The sequence below is a fragment of the Perissodus microlepis genome, chromosome 20 (genome assembly GCF_051167445.1).
Source record: "Perissodus microlepis isolate ML-2025 ecotype Zambia chromosome 20, ASM5116744v1, whole genome shotgun sequence".
Classification (NCBI taxonomy): Eukaryota; Metazoa; Chordata; class Actinopteri; order Cichliformes; family Cichlidae; genus Perissodus; species Perissodus microlepis.
Window position 1 is genome coordinate 34,678,769 of NC_140480.1, and position 23,555 is coordinate 34,702,323.

General features: G+C 39.7%; 1 protein-coding gene and 1 pseudogene across 1 annotated transcript; one reads left to right on the forward strand and one right to left on the reverse strand.

Annotated features, from left to right (window-relative positions):
- Positions 1-6,800: 6,800 nt before the first annotated feature.
- Positions 6,801-10,322, reverse strand: LOC146365042 (putative C-type lectin domain family 20 member A). Its single transcript, XM_084917750.1, has 6 exons — positions 10,289-10,322; positions 9,659-9,843; positions 8,640-8,841; positions 8,164-8,502; positions 7,701-7,792; positions 6,801-6,923 (listed from the first exon to the last, which is right to left on the reverse strand). Exons 1-6 carry the CDS (start codon positions 10,320-10,322, stop codon positions 6,801-6,803), a joined length of 975 nt encoding a protein of 324 aa, XP_084773876.1.
- A 3,997-nt stretch (positions 10,323-14,319) lies between these two features.
- LOC146365043 (polymeric immunoglobulin receptor-like) lies at positions 14,320-21,997 on the forward strand (annotated as a pseudogene).
- Positions 21,998-23,555: the final 1,558 nt, after the last annotated feature.

The following is a 23,555-nucleotide window of genomic DNA, read 5'->3' on the forward strand; positions in this document are numbered from 1 at the left end:
CAATAAAACTGCGTGAAATCCAAACTAGAATTGTGGCGGACCATGAGATATTTGACAATATCGATAGAATCAGCCTCACAACCATTACGCGGACATTGTCCAAACACAGAGTGCGGATGAAGCAGCTCTACACTGTTCCCTTTGAGAGGAACAGTGAGAAGGTCAAGGAGCTACGACGACAATATGTCCAGGTATAGTGTATATTCAATCCAATGTCCAGTTCTATAAGCTTTGCACTTTGCAAGTAGGTAACCTACACAATGCTAGGTTACAGTACAGTATGGTATACAGTAATAACATGACTTACATAAACTTTGTTTCAGAGAGTTATGGAATTGGAGGCCAACCAGGCCCCTCATGAATTCATATACATCGATGAGGCAGGATTCAATCTGGCCAAAAGGCGTCGACGTGGACGACATGTAATTGGAAAGAGGGCCACAGTTGATGTGCCAGGACAGAGAGGGGCAAACATTACCATGTGTGCAGCAATTGCAAATGCAGGATTACTCCTTCACAGATGTCAGGTTGGACCCTATAATACAGAGCACTTGCTTGCCTTTCTCAATGATCTCCACCAGCGCCTGGTTCCAGAGCAGGGTCAGGAGGGTGAAAACATGAGGACCTTTGTAATTACCTGGGACAATGTGGCTTTCCATCACTCGCAAGCAATAACAACATGGTTTGAAGTCCACCCAAGACTGGTAAGTCTCTTCCTTCCACCCTATTCACCTTTCCTCAACCCCATAGAGGAGTTCTTTTCTGCATGGAGGTGGAAGGTTTATGACCATCAGCCACATGACCAGATGTCCCTCCTTGAAGCCATGGATGCTGGCTCCAGGGACATCACAGTTGACGATTGCCAAGGGTGGATCCGACATACCAGGCGGTTTTATCCCAGGTGCATCGACTTGGATAACATCAGATGTGATGTTGATGAAAACATGTGGCCTAACCCTGAAGATCGCAGAGATTAGATGCAACTTTTTTGCCTTTTTTTAGCCCCCCTCCCCCCCTTTTTATCTTGGCTTTTTGCTGTTGTTTTTTTGTTCAGAATGCTCTTGTGTGTTTCATGGATATTTTGTTCACTGTAAGCAATACTGTAAAACTTTCTCTGTCCTATCATACCGTGTTTCTACTGTACCTCCTGTAGTAAACAGTAAAGAAACAAAAACTTGTTTGCTTTTTACTGGAATGCTTTTGAATGTGAACATTACTGTACATGTGGACATACAGTTACCAACCAAGACATTTCTGGTGTCAAAATGGTGGATTGCATGTTTCGCATGCAAATACCTGTAAAACTGAAACATAAAAGTCTATGCAGTTTTTGTAATGTCAATAATAGCCAGTATTTTGAAACCTGGTGTACTTTGATTGACTGCATGTACCTTGTGAAGTGAAAACAAGTGTTATTCTTTGACAGACTAATTTCATTTTGAGTCAGATTTATAGTGTTTTTGTACAGTTAGTGTGTGCAGAGAAAGATGTGTTCTATTTTGAAATGAAGAGTTAGTATATATTTACCAAAATGTATTTTTGAGAAGAAAATTATCCATTTGGCCAATTGTGTTTTGTAGGTGTGAGTCTGTGTTAAGAGTTTAGAAAAAGTATCTGAAGTATGGGTAGGCGCTTGTTAGCGATTGCAAAAAACTGTAATAACAAGTATGATTCAATGCAGAGAGGTCTGTTAACACATAGTGAGTGAGAAAGGTGACTGGAAAGGAAAAACTCAATGCATCATGGGAATCCCCGGCAGCCTACGTCTATTGCAGCATAACTAAGGGAGGATCCAGGGTCACCTGGTCCAGCCCTAACTATATGCTTTAGCAAAAAGGAAAGTTTGAAGCCTAATCTTGAAAGTAGAGATAGTGTCTGTCTCCCGAATCCACATGAAGAATTGACAGAATTCAGAATTGACAACACCACTTACAAAAGAGAAAGTGAGTTTTGGTTTTCTCAGGTCCAGTTAACGGGAAAAAGGTGCGGACATAAAGTGAACTTCCAGTTTTATCACTTTCTTTTCTTCAAAATGTTTGATTTCAAAATTTCTATGATTACTTATGCATCAGGTGTTTTAAACTGGCATTTTATATTGACAAAAACTAATCTAATTGACATAATGCTTTCCCAATCCTAAACCAACCCAAACCTAACTGTAACCCTGACAATGAAACCACATTTTGAGCCTCAAAAAGGACTTCAAACTCATGGGGACCAGGATTTTGGTATTCATAAGGGCTGTTGGTCCCCTCAAAGATATGTAAACATGGTACACACACACACACACACACACACACACTGTTGCAAAATCGATCAATGTAGAGCAGTGAGACAAACCACGGAGGCCCCAGAAAAGTGCAATCAAACGGTGAGTTTATTAACACACAGGAGAAAACATCAGCATATGGCTTCTGACCAAAATACATGTTGTGGATACTTATAAAGCAGTGGGGTACACGCCCCCCCCATGGCGTCAATGACAGATTAAAATAGGTTCCAGACATTAGTCACAGTTAATGGTACATCTTGTACATCTTTAATGGCTATAAACAGACATAGAACTTCTCTTTTCTATAACACCTTCCATACAAGGTAATAAACTTCAAGCCCTCAGGGTCTCTGGGGCTAATTATTGACTCTGGTCATCTGTTGCCAAGTAGAGTAAAATATAGTGAGACACCAAATGAGTTAAGGCCTCAGGCCTGACACATTCCTAGATTATATGTATTATATGTACTGTAAGCATGCATTGCAGTTATCCTTCTATGTTCTAGTTTCCCTCAGCATGTATCACCTGGACAGTCACGCCAGTGAAGCTTAAGACCCTTAATGAACCGAACATCAACTCAAAATAAGCACAAATGTGCAATGTGTATAAAATACTTCTGACCGTACTTGTAATAAAAGTTAACATAATGGAAGGATCCTCAAATGGACATCTTCAATCAACAACTGTAATGCAATATCAATACTGTGAGAAATATTATTAAATGGAATGATGCTGTAAAGAATGTTATTAATGCAGTTATAATGATGCAGATTATATGGCAGCAATAAAAGAATTTCTGGATCTCCACAACACACACACACACACACACACACACACACACACACACACACACACACACACACACACACACACACACACAGAGAAAACACACATAAAATAAAAAAATAAGGGCCAAGTGAAAGAGGAAGTAAACGTCAGGTTTCTGACTCATCAGACAGAAATTGGAAAGCGTAAAGAGGAACATGTGTTTGACGTTTTCTCCAACAAGATCAAATTCAAAATGAAAATCCTCCATGGACTGAATATTGTACTGACTCTTTAATGATGCACAGTGATTTTGGACCACTGTGTTTTTTTTACTTACAAATCACCAAAGCTGTAAAATAATGCCGTCTATAAATAAGAAATATTGCAAAAGTGAACTCTGTTTCACCTCAAGTGGCTCTTCCAAGCCATCCATCATTTCTCAGCTGCACATGCCTGAATCTGTAGTTATTTCTCTAATGGGTCCACAGCAATATAAGAACTCTGGCTACTGATCTAATAAAGTATAATCATAATAACATAAATGTATAAATTGTTTTTGTTTGTTTCCGTAAACTGGACATGTAGCATTTTGCAACCTACCACACATTATGCTTGATTTATTAAAATGTTCAGTGATCATAGAGGCAGCATTACCTAAACAACAATATGTATTGACCTGGATCAGGATCAGTTCTATGAGTGGATTTTTATTTTGTGTTTCTTCAGCCTCCACAGCACAACCAACTACACAGAGTTTTACCCCGACCATCTCCACACCATCTTCATCAATTTATCCTAAATCTAGGAGCAGGAGGTGGGTTGCAAAGCAGCTGGTGGGTGTGAAACATGTGCTGACATGGTAAAGCAACAAACACTGTGCATGCTTTATGAAATTTCCCGTCTGGATGCATAGAGGTGAAATGGGATAAGGAAGTATTAACTTTCACAGCTTAAAGTCCACCTGACAACGACACAGAGTCAGTTTCACTCCAGGATTCTCCAAACCTGCATCAGATTGTTCAGACTCCTTCTTACCTCTGGGTGTGTGTGTGTGTGTGTGTGCATAAGTTCATGACCCCATCACTAAACAGTTTCACTATGAGTTTTTTGTGTCATTCACTAGTTTCGGTTCTCATTCTTATTCTTAGTCCCTGTGTCAGTGTTAAAGAGAGTTTCACCTCAGTCATCCTGCAGTGACACTCTGTAACCCTGCTGCTGAAGCAGAAGTAGTGTTCATTCAGTCAGTGTCCACAATCCAATGAAAACCATAGATCAAGCAATTTCCCCATTTCCACATATGAATGGACCTGCTTGTTATTAGTAGAAACGGTGGTGACAAAAAATGAAACTTGTGTAACTACAAGCATACTCTGGCCTGTCCAAGTTGGAAAAGAAATGCCTTAAACAGGTATAATGCTGTGTAATTCAGTGACATCGTTGCCCTCATGCAAAATTAGAATGCAAAATATTTTCCTTGCAGGAAGTGGATGGAAGTCAAATCAAAACACGTCATGCATGTTTGACTGATTACTGTTCAACATCTTGAACACAAAATTTGCATCAAAGGGGCATCAAAAGTATGTAAAACTGTGTCCTCAGATTCCCAGAACACAGGATGAAAGCAACTTTAACACTTTGACTGGAAAAACTGAAGAAATGTACATAAATACTAAATACAGTAGATATCCTTAGAATACATTTATTCTGAGTGTATTTTGACTTTATTTTGTTTAGGTTGAAGTTTTTCTTTTATTGTGTTTTTCCTTTTTGCTAGTTTATATTCTTAGATGTCTCATCACCTTTTGCAAATAACTGAGATGCTCAAAACTACAAAAGTCAACTGGAACAACTGCATTAGGCCAGATCTTAGGGATATTGACACTGATGCTAAAATCCTCAAAGATCTTTTTGAGGAAGAAAATCTCCCTGAAGTCTCACTACAAGCTAAAAGGCCAGAAGAGACAGCTGCTGCAAGTCGTACAATACTAGGAATGGAGGAATGCAAAGCTAACACATTTGTTTGATAAGCTAAAAGAGTTTCCTTCCTGTTTTATGACAAAAATGAAAACTGGTATCAAAGGTCATCTATTGTGAAATAGAATAGAAAAGACTACTGTGAATGAGCCGCTCTTAGGAGCTCAGTGAATTCCATCATAGGATGCCACCAGTCATGAAATTTCCTCGCTACTAAATTTTCAACAGTCAGTTGTTGGTGGTATTATAACACAGTGGTGGTGCCAAACTTCATTGAGCCTTCAGATTAGTGAGAACAATGTGTAGAGAGCTTCATGAAATTGGTTTCCATGGTGGAGCAGCTGCAACCAAGCTTTACTTACCAAACCCGGTTTAAAGCGTCTGATGCAAAGATGTAAAGCATGCCACCACTGCCCAGGGTTAAAGTCTTCTCTGGGTCAAGGGGCTGGCTTTACATTTCTGCAAAGAGTCCCTAAAATAAAGTTCCACAGAAACTTCCAGTGCTACTTACTGATGGAAATCCTTATTTCCAGGAAGCGACAAAGAAGCTGCAAAATACTGCAAAAAAAAACATGTAATGTTTTATAACAGCTGAAGAAGGCAAAGTAATAGGCTCACATCAGAACACACACCAACACACACCATGATCAACCTGAGTGAACAGAGTCCGATGAGACTTTTGCCTCTTTTCTGGGTTTGTACTTCCTCCATCAAACTGCATCAATGCAAGGATGTTTCTATTGCCTGAACTGCTTTCTAAGAAATCAGAAGAAAAGAGAAAAGAACAAGAATCGTGGATGATCAAACTGTCTTTGTGTTCCCCTGCTTTGGTTTTTGACCTTCTTCCTCTGTTTGTTGTGAATGAAGCTCAAAGTTAGTCGTCTAAGGAGCTTGGCAAGAAAAGCGTCTGGACTTCTTTAAGTTGTTTGAAGACGTTTCACCTCTCATCCGAGGAGCTTCTTCAGTTCTAGGGTCAAATGGTGGAGAGACCCAGATTTAAGCCCGTGGGAGTGGGAGGGACACTGGACCCCCTAATGATCCTCCTTAGACTACGATGACCTGGATGACTGAGAACCTTCACAGACATAGTAAGTTTTGCCTTTATTTTTTGTGTCATCCTTTTTAAACCACAGCCAATGCAAATGAATAACAAGCTACACAAAAACACTGGATCACTTCTTTATTATCTCCTCAAACAATTGTATAAGCATCAACATTCTCACACATAATCTTTATTTAAAAGTTGATGTGAGTAAAACAGAAATCCAGCTGATTCAGTCTGATTCAAAGAGCATCTAATGTTTGCACAGACAGGCCGTTTCCATTGCGTAATCACTTCTGCTCACTTTGTTGCAACAATCAGTCAAGACTTTAAAATAAAGACTTTGGTTATTTGAAAAGATACGTAAAGTTGAATATTCGAAATCAATAACTCAAGCAAAAAGAAAACAGCAAAAGAAAAAAAATACATTAAACGATGACCTACCACCACATTTTCATCAAAGCGGTCTGAGCTGACAGATGCTGCAAAAAATATTATAATTACAGAGCATCCTATCACCAAATACCCAACAAACCTGCTGTAGCTTCAAGTCTAAGTGTTAAAAGGTATGACTAACATCTGAAACTAGGTAAAGCCTTACTCAGTGACAGTAATCACAACAATTTTTATAGTTTTCTATTCATAAAGTTCTCTGAAATAAGATTTGTATGATTTTCTTTATTTGAGTTATTCACACAAAGTACAGAATAATATGATAATATTTCACAATAGAGCCTGAAACTTTCAGACGATGCTCTTCTTCTTCATTTCCTCGTCATCCTTTTGGAAGACCGATCCATCTGACTGCTTCCTCCAGCTCAGTTTGATGTCTCCCTGTACTCCCTGCTCCTTCAGCTTCTGTTTGATCTGAGACACACAAAAAAGTACTTTCTTGAATAACACTCACTCAGTCCATCACTCAGTCTTTCATAGTCAGCTTAATCCTATAGCTCATGCTTAGTTTTTAATGAAAAATGACCAACATTGTAATTTGACTTCGGCAGTTCAGTGTTATGAACACCAGAGGAAAAGTAGTTTAATAAAGTTCAAGAGATTAGAGGTGAAAGATATAACACATGACCTAAAGTTTCATCACATTAAAAAAATCCCTTATTTCTGTTTTTTGTTGTGGCTTTCAGACTCTGGTTACTATTTTTAGATTGCCCTGTGAAAGTGTTGTACTGACCAATTTTCATAACTGGGACTACAACAAACTACAAACCAGAGACCAAACAGGATCATGGTCCTGACCCGAGGCATCACCTTTTGGCTTGAACACTGCAGACTGTTGATTTTCACAGTACTGGAAGGATTACTCACCACAGCTTCATCTGCCAGGATGAAACAGACTGAGACTCATGGCTCTTACATAATGCTCTTCTAGTCTAACTGAAAACTCAAACCCTCACTCAGTCTGAGGCACTTAGGCTGCATTTAGTCAAATGCAGGAATCATCACATTGCTTTAAGCTTATATTCATAAAAGTATATTGTTACAGTATTGTGTTGAAGCAGATACAGTTGGTTAGTATTGGTATGTGTCTGTACACATCACCAGTACAGACCTGTGTTAGACTTAGTGAGATCTTGGACAGACTCTTTGTTGTTTATTAATAAGTATACCTTAAAATGTGTCATGACTTACCTGGTTCAGCATGGCTTCCATCACATCAGGGTGGGTCAGATCAGGACTGGAGTTTATCAGATTCACTCTCACCACTTGCTTGTAAACAGGCGCTTTGCAATAACCAAGAAGAAAAATAGTTACATAGTTATTGCTGCATAAGAAACAGGAACAACTGCTTACAATGAAACAAATCTGAGTGCAATTTCTGCAATGCAGGAAATGTCAAATAACGTATGACCCAAGAGTCTGTGTACAACAATGGTAGATCTTCCCTTTACAGAATGGGGCACAAAGCAAACCATCAAATTATGATTATCTGCTCATTGACTGGGTTAACAGAACTTTTAATTGTGTCAGATTACTAATCGTTTCATACATCTTAAGCTAAAAACGTCTTTGTTTATATGAATGCATTTTGTAAATTTTGGCTGACAGCAGCAGGATCAGAGGCCAGACTAAGACTTTCTGAAACATGGCTTACCAATGTAGCAAACAAATTCTTTCATGGAGTCACAGGTCCAGTCCTCCCATTTTGCTTTCAGTAAAAAGTTTGCTGCCACACAAGACTCGTGTCCCATCAGATTGTTAGGTTCAATAATTGTCCAATAGCTTAATGAGGAGTTACTTCCATTCGTCCACTTCCAGGAATCTCTGAAAAGGCCAATCCACACCTTCACCCCTGCAGGTACCAGGTCATCTATCTTCTGGTTCTCTGTCATGTTCCTCACACTGGCCAGGTCTGTGTAATGAAGTCTGCAGTAGCTCTGGGCGTTCGCCCACGTCATGAGATTGTTAATGTAGACAAATGTCATAGTCGACCCTGAAAACAGACCATACTCGAGTGCTGTGTACAACCGTAAATGCATTTTTAAGTGTGAAGAGTTAGGCCATTGAAACGTCAATAAAAGTTCGGCAACAAAAATTAAAAATATGAGCTGCTTTGTTGAAAATCCTCACCTCTGTTATCAGAGCAGACGAATCTGTAGAAACTCTCACAAGGGGCATCAAACCACGGTCCATCAAGCATCAGTACGCAGAATTCTTTACTCATTAGGTTGTCTGGTTGCCAAGGTGACCAGTTTCTGAACTCAGCCTCACTGGTTTCTGACATCGACCACCTCCAGCCATTGATGTCATCATACAACCCGATCCAGGCTCGCTGAAAGCACCAACGGATTTGTTTCATTAGACATAATATCTATGAGTTAGGCTGTCAGATTGTCAGTAAGAAACTAGGTTAGGTCTCAGGGCAGAACATCTCATTTTGGTATTTCATTACAAAATTGTGTAATTGAGTTTTTAAAAATTACAGAGATTTTATCAGATTCACTAAAATAATTATTTGCTTGTAAATTTTAAATTATTTGATGTGTACAAGCAAAAAAGATTTAAGCAGACAGATCCTAACCCTAACCCTGGATGGGATGCTACTGACCTAGTGGTTGTCAGCTATGTCTCCCTGCTTCTCTCCACAGCTGCCTGGTTCCACGTGAGTCTGGTCACCTTTGTCTGACCCACTCTCTCACACGTTCACTTATTATTCTGATTTTATCTGACTACACTTTATGATATATTTATCTTTCAATCACATTTATCAGGCATTAACATTAATTTTTATGGAGTCAGAATTAAGTCTTCAGCAGTTCTGGGTGTAAGTGGTCACAACCTTTTTTTCCTTTTTACACCACACGTCCCAAATTCATTAGTTGATAAATAATAATTTTTTAGTAAACATCATGGAGTATGAGATGGTGGGGTTTTATTTTAGCAGATTTATTTTACACAATTCTTAAAACAGCAGTGAATCTAGTGTTAATGACTGCAGACGGAGAGGATGTTACATGTAAAACATAACCACACTGAAACAGAAAGCAGTGAAAATCTACTGAAATAAAAAAAAAAATCAATATAGTTCAGTATGTTTAAAGTTAAATAATTAGTTGGCAAGTTTCCGGAAGAAAAAAAATTGAGTTTACATAGGCGTTCTCCATGATGCTCATTTTGCTCAAGTCCACCATGTCGCTCAGCGTCTGCACATCCTGCATGTCGTCTATAGCAGCCAGGTCTGTGTATTTGTCCCTGCAGTAACTCAGCGCTTCAGTCCAGTTCTTCAGCTCATAAACAAACTGGTAGTGATGTTTGGAGGTGACGGCACAGAGCCCTGTAAAAACAGCATATAAGCAAGTATTTGGATTAAATGTGGTCTTAACATTTTAGCTTCACTGTTACATTACATTCCATATAATTATTGTTTGGTGTAATTATTAAAGAAAAGCAAAAAATACTGAAAAAATGCATTTTTGTGTTTTGTGAAAAACAGTGAAAGGGAGACTTTTTTATGACTACAAGTCAAGTGGCTTTATTATCATTTCAGCCGTGTGCAGTGGTACAGTACACAGTGAAACGAGACAACGTTCCTTTGTTGACAATCACAGTCAACACAGGACCACATAAAGTGCAAAAAACAGTGCAACACCAGACAGAACACAACGATACAGACACAAGACAGTGTAACAATGACAGTGGGTTATGCAAAAAGTAAGTATAATAATAATAATGGAGAAATATTACACTTAATAGAAAATTAGAAGAATCAGACAACTTGCCTGTTGCGGCTATGATGAACAGAACTTTCTCCATCCCTGGATGTTTCGTGCTTTGTCCGTTTGTCTGTTGATATTCAGCAGCTGAAATGACTTTTTTTTATCTTTGTCTCCATGCAAAATGAATATGCAAGGTATTTCCAAGAGGACTATGAATACATGAAAGCTATGAATGTATGAGTGTGTGCAGAGGTCAATTCAAAACAAGTCAAATCATTTTCATTTACATTCTTTATTTTGCATGAGGGGGGAAACAAATCCACCTCTAAACTTTTCAACTAGAAACACTTTTATGACACTTCATCGAAATTATGATGTTCATAGTCACTCTTACATGTACTGACATTTTATTTGTTCACTCCACTCCACTACACACACACACACTAAAAACTAATAACACTAAAAACACATCTTGAGCCTCAAAAATGTCTTCAAACTCGTGGGGACGGTCCCCACAGGTATAGTAGCATAGTAGCATCTTCACATACCTGCACTTTGAAACAGCTTCAGTCTTTCTACTTGTACAGGATGTTGATTCATGGATAATATCCAAATCCATGCAGAGCCATAAATCAAGCTGTATGAAGCACTAGCTAGAGCCAGTGAGTGGAACCAAAGGCAAAACCAGAAATGGGCCACACCCAAAAACATTGGTTTGCTGTAAGGTGAAAAGGCTCTTTGTAGTCATAGTTACAATAGCAAAACATGGCAGTGGTGAGGTAACATAACAACGAACTGACATCCATCATGACTGATTCAACAATCAGGCAAAGCGTGGCCTGCTGTTCTTTGGATGTTGTCCTGGCTTCTGTTGTGATCTACTTGAAGTACTTCAGGATTATTTTTGGCAGGCCAGTCCTGGGAAGGTTCACCACTACTCCAAGTTTTCTCAATTTCTGGAAAATGTTTCACACTGTGGTTCACATTAGAAATGCAGTCTTTTCCAGACTCATAGATATCAGTGAGTTTGTTTCTCAAGTGTTTGCTTAGTGTCATAAACTGGCTGCACAGCAGGCACAAAAGGACCCACAAGCAGACTCACATGCAGGACTTAAACTCAAAAACACAGCTCTGTTGCCTAAATATACAGAGAAACACACAAGGAAATACACAGCCAAGAATGAGGGAGAACGTGACATTGGACTGAGGGAAACAGGGGCTTATACACAGTACAACGACGAGGGAACAGAAAACCCGTGGGAACACAGCTGAGACAAATTATTGTATTTTCCACACTATAAGGCGCACTTACAATCCTTTAATTTTCTCAAAAAATGCGCTTTATGTATGAATTCTGGTTGTGCTCACTGAACCGATTTTATGTGGTACACGGCGCGCAGAAATCTGTCAAAAAATCTTTTAGTACGACTTTGATAAGCTACAAAGCCGCACCGCTTGATGGATTGTCGGAGCATTACGGTCGTGTCCAAATTCATGGGCTGCATCCTCCTGAGGACCCGGGCTTCTCAGAAGGTCGGGTAGGCCGGAAGTAAACGGCTGGGGAAATTGGACGGTCTAGCCTTCTGATTAGCGTCACCGCTGTCTCGGGGAGTTTAATAAACTCAGCCATCTGCTCCTTGCTATCTAAATATAACAGGACACTGGCGTAAATTCTCGACCGTCTCATACTTCTGTTTAATCAGTTTTCTGTTTGATTAATAAAGTTTTATTTTATCTAATCTAATCGAATAACTTTAATCTCAGCCAAACCGATTTACTCACGAACAAATAAAACACCGAAAAAAGCCAAACAATAACATTTTTAGGTTGTCTAAGTGACTTATATATTACGTTTAACCCGAGTAGCGAAAGTCCGCGGTGATCTGAAAATGATGTGTCGGGAGTTGTGCCGTTCTCGGCAGCTTCAGTGACCCTCGAGCTCCCGGCTAGCTATCAGAGTAATTTTAAAACTTAGTAGCAGCCGCCATTGTTGGAAACTGGAGTTTGGCTGGGCCGCGCTATGAATTCTGGGATATGGTAGGCCACAAAGGACACACCCGACCCATCCTTCAAATTCGGGGAAAAGGAGGACGCATTTGTCGGCTGCATTCGGAGGAGTCTACGAATTTGGACAGCCTTCGGCGCGTCGCTGTGACGTAATCGGTCTACAAATGCGGCCTCAGGAGGATGCAGCCCATGAATTTGGACACCACCTACAACTACCGTAGTCAGGAGCCTCGCGGAGGTGTAGTCCAAACTACACTTCCAGTCCCAAAGTCAAACAAACACTGCGGCATCACTGAGAGTTAAAAATAGTCTAAATTCTTTCATCTTTAATAAAATGATCAGCGTTGCTGCTTTACCAGGTGTAACTATAAAGTTTAACATCCAGGCATCCATGAAAACAGAATTTATTAAATTTAACAGAGTTAGAAGTTAGCAGGAAGCTAGCTCGCTGAGAGGTTTCTGAAACAAATTCAAACGTACAGCTCTGCTATCACTTCCAACATAAATGAAGACAGGACACTAAACAGCAGTGACGTTTGTAGAGTTACTGAAGTTGGGCTAGCTGGTATTTAATGATGTGCTACGTGACCGCTAGCTACATAGCTATGTTAGCATAAACAGTGAAGCTGGAGGATGAACGCTAACTTTTTTCCACTCAATAAAAGTTAACGCGAGGGTTTCTGGTGGTTAGGGACAAATGCAATCGCATGGCAGGATGCTGTAAACCAAACTTCAGTCAGGAGAACAACTGAGATAATCCATCCACAATACGAGGTTAGTTATTAATATACTGCAACAACATGTGAACAGAGCAGCTGTGGTAGAATACAGCATTAATGAATCAATGGTACAGAAGTGGAGGAAGCAAGAAGAATGAGCTGAATAAAGTTTGACTTATCTGACTGTTTTGTTTGGCTTAATACACTTTATAATCCGGTGCACTTTATGGTCCGAAAAATACGGTAGACATGACAAGACCAGGGAAGCAAAATTAAACACACTGAACATGGAACACAAGACCTTCACAATAAAACAGGAAATGAATGACTGCAACACTGACACATGAGTTTGACAGAGGAGTGGAGGAAAGGCAAGCGAGAGGGAGCTAGGGAACGAGGGAGAGAGAGGAGACATGACGGGCTAGGGAAACATGAACTGGAACACAAGAAGGGAAACGATGCAAGGGCTCATACAAGCACACAAACACAGACACACACAGAGAAACAGAGGGCAAAGACATAAGGGGAAACCAAATAATCCAAGAAATAAACAGGGACTATAAGAAACTCAAAATAGAATAACTGAGACTATAAATGAACCTGAATATAACTGAGAACCGTGACACTTATATTGCAAGATTATCTTTTGTTTTTGGACATATTCAGCCTACTTTACTTTTACTTTGTCAAACAGACTCTGTTTGAGTTACATTTTTTTCAACTGGCCAGTCAGCAGATGTTTCCTGGTGTATTTTAATAAGACTTTTGTATATTCAGCACTTGTATATTAACTGTCAGCATGTGAAACTGATTCAAAATTGTGAAACAAAGAAAGTGAGCTTATTTTGTCCAGTAAGGTCCCTCCCTAATGTAATGTTAACTGGAAGAGGTTGTGGAAGTTCAGTGAACTCCCAGGTAACTTCCTTTATTTTGTTTATTACTTGCAGTTTGTGTGTGTGTGTGTTAGTGTGTGTGTGTGTGTGTGTGTGTGTGTGTGTGTGTGTGTGTGTGTTGTGCTTACCCCTGCACTCTTTGTTGGCGATTGCTGAAAGCCACAAAAGTTTACATCAACGCAGAAAAACAATAAAAATCTTTTAAATACGCTTCAAACTTGTCGCTTGCTTTTATTCCTCTTGAATAAATTACACACACAGATCATATGGATTTTCTCATATGATGAGAATTGAAATGATTTTGTGTGTGTACCTAAAATGTGCAAATGCACACAGAACAGACAGAAAGAGGAAGTAAATGTTAAATTAAAGCAGCGTCAGCTCCTGATTGATCAGACACAGGGACAAGCGACTGACAGGTTGAAGTTGTTCTCCTGAAGTGTAACACATTTCCTCCATTTGGATCACTTTGACAATGAAGCTCCTCCATGCTGTGATCTTCTTCTTCTTATCAGGTGAGATCTGATGACCTTTGTATTGCTGTAGCTGTGTGTGTTTTTTCAATTTATCTTTTTATAATATTGATGCTAGCTTCTACACAGGGCGCAGAGGTGCTTGGTTGTGTTCCTGAATTTTTTTGACATGGCTGATATACTGTGGGATGCAAAAGTTTGGGCAACCTTGTTAATAGTCATTATTTTCCTGTATAAATCGTTGGTTGTTACAATAAAAAATGTCAGTTAAATATGTGATATAGGAGACACACACAGTGATATTTGAGAGGTGAAATGAAGTTTATTGGATTTACAGAAAGTGTGCAATAATTGTTTAAACAAAATCAGGCAGGTGCATAAATTTAGGCACCACAAATGGAATCAATATTTCGTAGATCCACCTTCTGCAGAAATTCCAGCCTATAAACCTTTCCTGTAGGTTCCAATGAGAGTCTGGATTGTGGTTGAAGGTATTTTGGACCATTCCTCTTTACAAAACATCTCTAGTTCATTCAGGTTTGATGGCTTCCGAGCATGGACAGCTCTCTTTAACTCACACCACAGATTTTCAATAATATGTCAGTCTGCCCCAGGGCAGCTGTGGCTACAACTGTAGCTGCCTCCTCCAGTGTGTGAATGTGTGTGTGAATGGGTGGATGACTGGGTGTGTAAAGCGCTTTGGGGTCTCTAGGGGGGACTAGTAAAAGCGCTATACAAATACAGGCCATTTACCATTTACCATTCAGGTCTGGGGACTGAGATGGCCGTTCCAGAACGTTGTACTTGTTCCTCTGCATGAATGCCTTAGTGGATTTAAAGCAGTGTTTCGGGTCGTTGTCTTGTTGAAATGGTAAATGGCCTGTATTTATATAGTGCTTTACTAGTCACTAAGGACCCCAAAGCGCTTTACACAACCAGTCATCCACCCATTCACACACTGGTGATGGCAGCTACATTGTAGCCACAGCCACCCTGGGGCGCACTGACAGAGGCGAGGCTGCCGGACACTGGCGCCACCGGGCCCTCTGACCACCACCAGTAGGCAACGGGTGAAGTGTCTTGCCCAAGGACACAACGACCGAGACTGTCTAAGCCGGGGCTCGAACCGGCAACCTTCCGATTACAAGGCGACTCTTGAGCCACAATCCAGCCCCGGCGCAGCTTCAGCTTTGTCACTGATTCCTGGACGTTGGGCTCCAGAATCTGCTGATACTGAGTGGAATCCATGTGTCCCTGAACTTTGACAGGATTCCCAGTCCCTGCACTGGCCACACAGCCCCACAGCATGATGGAACCACCACCATATTTCACTGTAGGTAGCAGGTGTTTTTCTTGGAAGGCTGTGTTCTTTTTCCTCTGTGCATAATGCCCCTTGTTATGTCCAAATAACTCAGTTTTAGTTTCATCAGTCCACAGCAGCTTATTCCAGAATGAAGCTGGTTTGCCAAATGTGCTTTAGCAAACCTCAAGCGTCTCTGTTTGTGCTGTGGGCGGAGAAAAGGCTTCCTCTGCATCACTCTCACATACAGCATCTCCTTGTGTAAAGTACGGCAAATGTTTGAACGATGCACAGCGACTCCATCTGCTGCAAGATGATGTTGTAGGTCTTTAGTGCTGGTCTGTGGGTCGACTCTGACTGTGCTCACCGTCGCTTCTGTCTATCTGAGATTTTTCTTGGTCTGACACTTCGAGCCTTAACTTGAACTGAGCCTGTGGTCTTTCATTTTCTCAATATGTTCCTAACTGTGGGAACAGACGGCTTAAATCTCTGAGACAGCTTTCTGTGTCCTTCCCCTAAACCATGATGGTGAACAATCTTTGTCTTCAGGTTATTTAAACAATGTCTTTTTATTAAGAGGTTTCCTTTTATACACATAAACATCAACATATATATTATACATATAAACAGAAAGAAAAGAGAAGGGTTACAGATGATCTGTACATTAAGGTTAAGTAGTACATTTAGGCTGTGAAGTGAGTTCAGAAATGTATCTTCAGCTGTGAAATAAAAGGAGAGAAAAAAAGAAAAAGAAAAAAGGGAAAGAAAGAGAAAAAAGAAAGAAAAATAACATAATCCCTGCCAAATAATCCCATTCACTCCCACCCAGGTCACTGCCCTAGACCTGCACACTGTATTTCCACATCTGACTTAAGAGAGTTTGCTGAAAAATTCTTATAGATTTTGAAAGGCATCAAGGATGTTTTGAAATTTCCCAGTGGAGTTGTGAAGTGAGTGTCTTATCTTTTCCAGTTTTAGACAGGCCATGAGGTCATATAACCACTGTTTGTGAGTGGGAGGGGCAGCGTCCCGCCACCTCAGTAGGATTGCCCTCCCGGCCAACAGGGAGCAGAATGATAGTGCCTGTTTTTTAGAGGCCAGTAGAAGCACCTCATTCCCACTGATGCCAAACAGAGCAAGAAGGGGGGCAGGGGCCAGGGTCACACTGAGAATCCTGGACAGGGTATGAAAAACCTCTGACCAGAACTGAATGGGCTCTATGCACCATTTTGAACTGGATTAAACAGTGGCGGGCACATAATGATGTTGTGTTGAGTGTTGTGTCTTGAGTTTGGATGAAGAGGTATGTGTCAAATTTAACATTTTATTGTAAAGCAAGGAATTCAGCCCTCTATTGTTTGGATTGAGTTGTAGGATAGTTTCTAATAGTGTAGGCTCTGGTGGAGGGCTTGAGCCCGAAGTCTGGGAACAAATAAAGTGCCTGACTTGCAAGTATCTGAAAAAGTGTAATGATGGAAGAATATAACCTTCCAACTTTATCAGGTTTGTCACCGTGCATATAAAATTTGGATTTGTCATGTAAGAGTAAACGTTCAGTCGAGTACGTTGTGAGTAGGTCAAGTCTTGTTTTAAGTTCTACACGCTTTTTAAATATTTCATGACTCTGTTTGAGAGCATACTGTTCATCGGTCTCCTTAATTTGTTGCATTAACTTATTTCTTTCATGGGTGGACTGTTTTTTAATTCTTGCTGAATAAGCAATAATCTGGCCTCTGATATACGCCTTAAAGCCATCCCATACGACAAGGCTGGAAGTCTCTGGGGAAGAGTTGGTGGCAAAGTAAAAGCGTATCTCATCCTGGATAAACTTTACAAAATTTTCATCCAACAGGAGGGTCGAATTGAAACGGCATTGTGCAGCTTTAACAGGAGGATGTGGAAGAGACAGAGACAGAGTAAGAGGGGCGTGATCTGAAATAACTATGCTATGGTAGGCACAGGAGTGGACCTGCTGCAGACAATTAGTGTCAATGATAAAGTAATCAATTCTTGAATATGTATGGTGCACATGTGAAAAATAGGAGTAATCTCTTTTATGAGGATTTAGGGTACGCCAAACATCACACATTCCATATTCTGATAGAAAGGCATGAATGACAGATGCAGATTTGCTTAGAACATTACTCTTAGTGGATGAGTGATCCAGGGCTGGGTCTAACCAGCAGTTAAAATCACCCCCAGAAAAAGAGAGTAGACATTTAAGTCGGGTAAAGAGGAGAATAGTTGTTTAAAGAAATTCTCGACATCTGTATTAGGAAAATACACATTTACTAGGGCAACAAGACTGTTATACAGTTTCCCACTGACTATGACATATCTGCCATATTTGTCTGCTACGACATTGTGGGCCTCAAAGGGAATGTTATGCCTGACCAACATAGAGACCCCCCGTGCCCTAGCTTGCCCTCCCCACAACAAAAAATGGCTGCCAAAAAAAAGAACAAGAACAAGCAGTGAGCTCTTCAATCTTAACATACTTAGAGTGTTACTACTCCTGTCTATGATAGCAATAACCTAGATGTTGAAGCAGTCGAACCACTGCTCCAGTGGCCATAGCATAGTAAGCTGAAACCCCTTATAATACTGTTAAGTTTTGAAACTGTGTATCAGCCACCAAGTCCAAATGTAGTTTGGAGTGTTTCAAAGCAGAGTCCAAGTATGTAAACAAACAACCAAACACAAAAAAGATGACGTAGTTCAATAAGTACTACTGGTATAACTGAATTATTGAATGAGAACAGACAGAAGGCTACGAATAGATAACAAAACTCCCCATCTCCGTGCAACAGGTATTACGTCATTAGCCAACGGGTAGAGGTCAATGAGGTTGCCTCCTTATTTATCAAAGAAAAATAAAATTATTCTCATTTGAGAGTTGTTTTGAGACCCCCATGTTGCTACTCTTCAGAGAAAATTAAAACAGGAGGGAAACTTACAATTGACCCCCTTAAATACTCTTTCTCATTATTGGATTCACCTGTGTATGTAGGTCAGGGGTCACTGAGCTTACCAAACCAATTTGAGTTCCAATAATTAGTTTTAAAGGTTTTTGAATCAATAAAATGACAACAGTGCCCAAATTTATGCACCTGCCTGATTTTGTTTAATCAATTATTTCACACTGTCTGTAAATCCAATAAACTTCATTTCACTTCTCAAATATCACTGTGTGTGTCTCCTGACATTTTTTTATTGTAACAACCAACGATTTATACAGGAAAATAATGACTATTAACAAGGTTGCCCAAACTTTTGCATCCCACGGTAGGTGCTTCAGACCTGCACTGGTTAGCATGCTGTTCATTTAGTTTCCCCTGTCAAACCTACGGTCACAGACAGAGGGAGGCAGAGCTGTCTGTTAGGGCTAATTCACCGTTGAGCTGTCACAAGAAACGCACAGTTCGTGACCATGGCGCAGACAAACAGATCACATTTTGTACCTGTTTAACATCTTGTATTGACACTGAGCTGAATCACCTGTTTTCACTGTTTATCTGTCCAACAGGTACAACTGGGTTTGTCAAAGCCAGCATTTGGGTTGGACCTGAAGGAGGGAATTTATCACTTCATAGTTACTTCACTGTGTCTGGAAACACAAAGTTCTTCTGTAAGGAAAAATGTGAGCGAGCAGAGAACATTCTCATTAAAACAGATGGAACCACAGCTCAGAGCGGCAGATTGAAGATTGAATACAAAAATGCATCTTCAGGAAGAGGAAAGCTGTCTTTCACCATCACACATACGATCAAGTCTGATTCAGGAATGTACCGGTTTGGTTTGGGTAAATCTTCAGCTCCAGATTCATACTTAGACATTGAGGTCAGAGTTTCAAATGGTGAGTTTCTACTAAATGTCATCGAATTCATAACTGTGGAACCATCCACTGTGGAACCATCCACTGTGGAACGCCAGGACTGCCACAATGAATTAATTAAATACATCATTAACCTCTTAAGCCCCAAGCCTACCTGATCTCCTGCCTTTTGTCCCCGTATCAGGGGAGGTTGGGGCTTAAGAGGTTAAATAATTAATTAAATGTGTGAATAATTAATTAATTCAATGTGTCGTAAATATTTTTTTAAATTAATTATTTCCAATTTAAATTAATTATTGCCACATTTCATTAATTATTTAATGGTGTATTTAATTAATTCATTATGGCTCTCCTCCATAATCCACCTGCTCTCATACCTGCATAAACTCTCAGGCTAAATACAGACCTATTTTAACTCAGACATTTTAATTAGTTATTATCTAATTCATAGATTACACTGACTTGATTTCACTGAATACACTGTATTAAAATGAGTTCAACTGATTTTAATTACACTCAAAGCAGGCTAGATTATAACACACTTTGGGTAATAACACACTGAAGCTCTGCGTTAGACTAGCACAGGAAATGCTGTCACTAGAGTGTAACAGCTGACAGGAAGTACAGATAGTACTTAATGAGTTTTCATCTATTTTATAGAATTTAATAAAAGCTCTGGATTCTTCCGTGCGCAGACTGAGGGAGAAGAAATCTAATTTCCATGTTCCAATGCTGTCCATGGACAGAGGAAGTTCCTTTGCAAGAATCCGTGTAAAAAAGAAGGAAATATTTTCATTGACACAACTAACGACAAAGCCGAGAATGGCAGGTACAGCATCAAATACACAAAAGGATCTGCCTTTGGACTGTATGCAGCCATCAGACAGCTGACCAAGTCTGACACGGGACAGTACTGGTGTGGTTACGGTGACCCTTTGTCTCCTGACTCATACCACACTGACGATATTTTTGTCGTAGAAGGTAAGTTTCTTTACCAAATCATGAAAAATTTCTTTGTGTATTTATAATTGAATGTGTTTCAGAATTTGTAATTAACCATTTTCACCAAAATCATTATGTTTCTAACACACACACACACACACACACACACACACACCATCAATCTTTTAAGAAGTTTCCTAGTTGGATGTCTACAAAGGGATCAGCTGAGCCAATGTGGGCTATGACTGAGATCAGCTGATCTTTCATGCTAGATTTACTTTATTATGATATTCATCAGAACATTTTGTGTTAGATCTTACCAATAGGATTATTTAATAATTATATTTTCTTATTGTCATGTTGGGTATTGATTTTGTATCCAGTTGATTATTTTGTTTATTGTTCACAGCTTCAAAACCTTCTGCCTCCACACCTTCATCGGGTCAAACTGAATCTGCGAGCAGCAGCTGGGGTCGAGGTGGGTTGCAAAGCAGTTGCAGCTTCACAGCATCTGTAGGGAGGTTAAATGAAAATTACATCCTATTGATCTTTATGGCCGTTCGGAGCAGACATGCTCCGTTTTGCGTAACTATTTTTAAAGCCTGGTAGAACTGCAACCACATAAGCTAGCGTAATATTTTTTTTTGCATATGAAACAGGAGGAAGTGTACTTACATCTTATACATTCAGCTTGTGCTAGTTCACGGTTTCCTTCCACATAAAGCTTTGCAAAAATTGCATGAAAAGCATTTGCAGCAACAAAAACATAATATTCCAGAAACACGCTTTGCCGATCTGGCTGTCAGCACGATCTAGCTGATGCCCAAAACCGGAAGTGATGTCATTTTCACGGAAAATGTTTTTTCCTATAGGGCATTTACAGAAATATGCTGGTGTTTTTAAAATTCATGTTTGAGTTTATGCCTTTCTGTGTAGTTTCTGGGATGCTTAGAATTCAGATTACACTGTAGGAAATAGTTTATTTTGATGCACATGCTGTTTATTTTGCAAATTTGCATTATAACTTGGCTCTATGGTAAATCTTAAAGGGTTAAAAGACATTTTCCAGTTGGTGAAGGTATGTGCACTGGCACTGAGGTCAGCTGGCCTGTCAGGTTGTGACCAACTTTGACTATAGGTAAACTAATGAGATACTTGGCTTAATTGATTATAGTATTGAGTCTGTATTTTGTTTCTATTCAGTACTGTTAGCACAATTAACTTGCTGAATCGTACCAGGATTTTCTTTAATTGATTAACTACTTTGCGTTGATTGTTTGCGGCTTCAAACCCTCCTGACTCGACACAACAGACAACAACACAGAGTCACACTTTCACTGCAGGACTCTCCAAACCGTCATCAGACTGTCCAGACTTCTTCCTGCCTCTGGTTGTGTGTCTGTCCTTGGTTGGAGCTTTACTGTTGTGTGTTGGTCTGCTGCTCTACTACATTAGTAAATTGAAGAGGAAATCTGTATTAAACATCAGAAACAATGACTACACGGTCATGAAGGTGAGTTTCCTTAAATCATTTTGCTTTTTTAAAAGATTTATTATGATAATCACAGAAACCAAAGAAAATAAAAATCTGTTTACTGCTTAAATTTTCTGATTGACACGTTTCACAACGTTTTCACCAACAGTGAGCAGTCTGAACAACATCAGCTTCAAAGTCTGATCAGTGTCTGAGAGAATAAACATAATCTGTGTGGAAGCACAAGGACACACGGTCATTTGGATCAAACTGATTCAAGAATTTGAAATATGTTGTCGGCTGAAACTTGTTCTTTTATTTTCAGTTGTCTTCTATCAACGATTAGACTCCTTCCTCTGCACATGAGGACTCCAAAAGGACCAGGAACAGAACTACCCTGCATTTATAAAGATGAACATGTAAAAGTAATGCTAATGTTGTGTAGCTTAAGAAGTTTAGTCAAAATTAAATTTTCGTGAAAACAAAACAAAAAATCTAATTGAAGTGTGTGCAGCATCTTTGTTTGTCAGTCAGAGCCACCACACTAGTAAAACGTCAACGTGATGTTGGCAAAAATGCCATAAAATCTTAAGGATTCAGTACATTAAATGTCAGGTGTGTTTCCAGAACCACTAAAAACTGCTGTAATTAAACCTATACTGAAAAAGGACGATCTTGACAAGACACAAATGAACAACTACAGGCCGATCTCAAATCTCCCATTTTTAAGTAAGATCATTGAAAAAGCAGTTTCTCAACAGCTCAATTACTTCTTAAACAGAATAACTGCTATGATGCCTTCCAGTCAGGTTTTAGACATATGTTAAACACTTTGGCCAGAGCGGTTTTAGTGCTGTGGTTCTGTCTGAATACAGACAGTGGAAAAATGTCAGTCTTAGTTTTGCTGGATCTCAGTGCAGCATTTGATACAGTTGACCACAACATATTACTCAAACGACTGGAGAACTGGGCAGGTCTTTCAGGAACTGTCCTAAACTGGTTCAAAACATACTTAGAAAACAGGAAATACTTTGTATCAACAGGTAACTTCACATCTGAGCAGACAAGCATCACATGTGGAGTTCCCCAAGGTTCCATCTTGGGACCCCTTCTGTTTAACATTTACATGCTCCCACTGGCACAGATTATAAAGAACAACAAAATAAACTATCACAGCTATGCAGATGACACACAAATATATATCACAATGTCACCAGGAGACCGAGGCCCTGTACAGGCTCTTGGTAAATGCATTGAGGAAATTAATGACTGGTTGTGCCACAATTTTCTCCAGCTAAACAAAAACAAACTGAAGTAATAGTCTTTGGAGCCAAAGAAAAACGATTACAGGTCACCAGAGAACTTCAATCTATACACCTAAAAACCACCAACCAGGCGAGAAATTTGGGTGTAGTGATGGATGCAGACCTACACTTAGAAAAACACATTAAGACAATAACAAAATCAGCTTACTATCACCTCAAGAATATTTCAAGGATAAAAGATCTGATGTCTCAACAGGACCTGGAAAAACTAGTCCATGCATTCATCTTTAGCAGGCTTGATTACTGTAACAGCATCTTTACAGGTCTACCTAAAAAATCAGTCAGACATCTACAGCTCATTCAGAACTCTGCTGCTCGAGTCCTCACTAAGACCAAAAAAGTGGACCACATCAGTCCAGCTC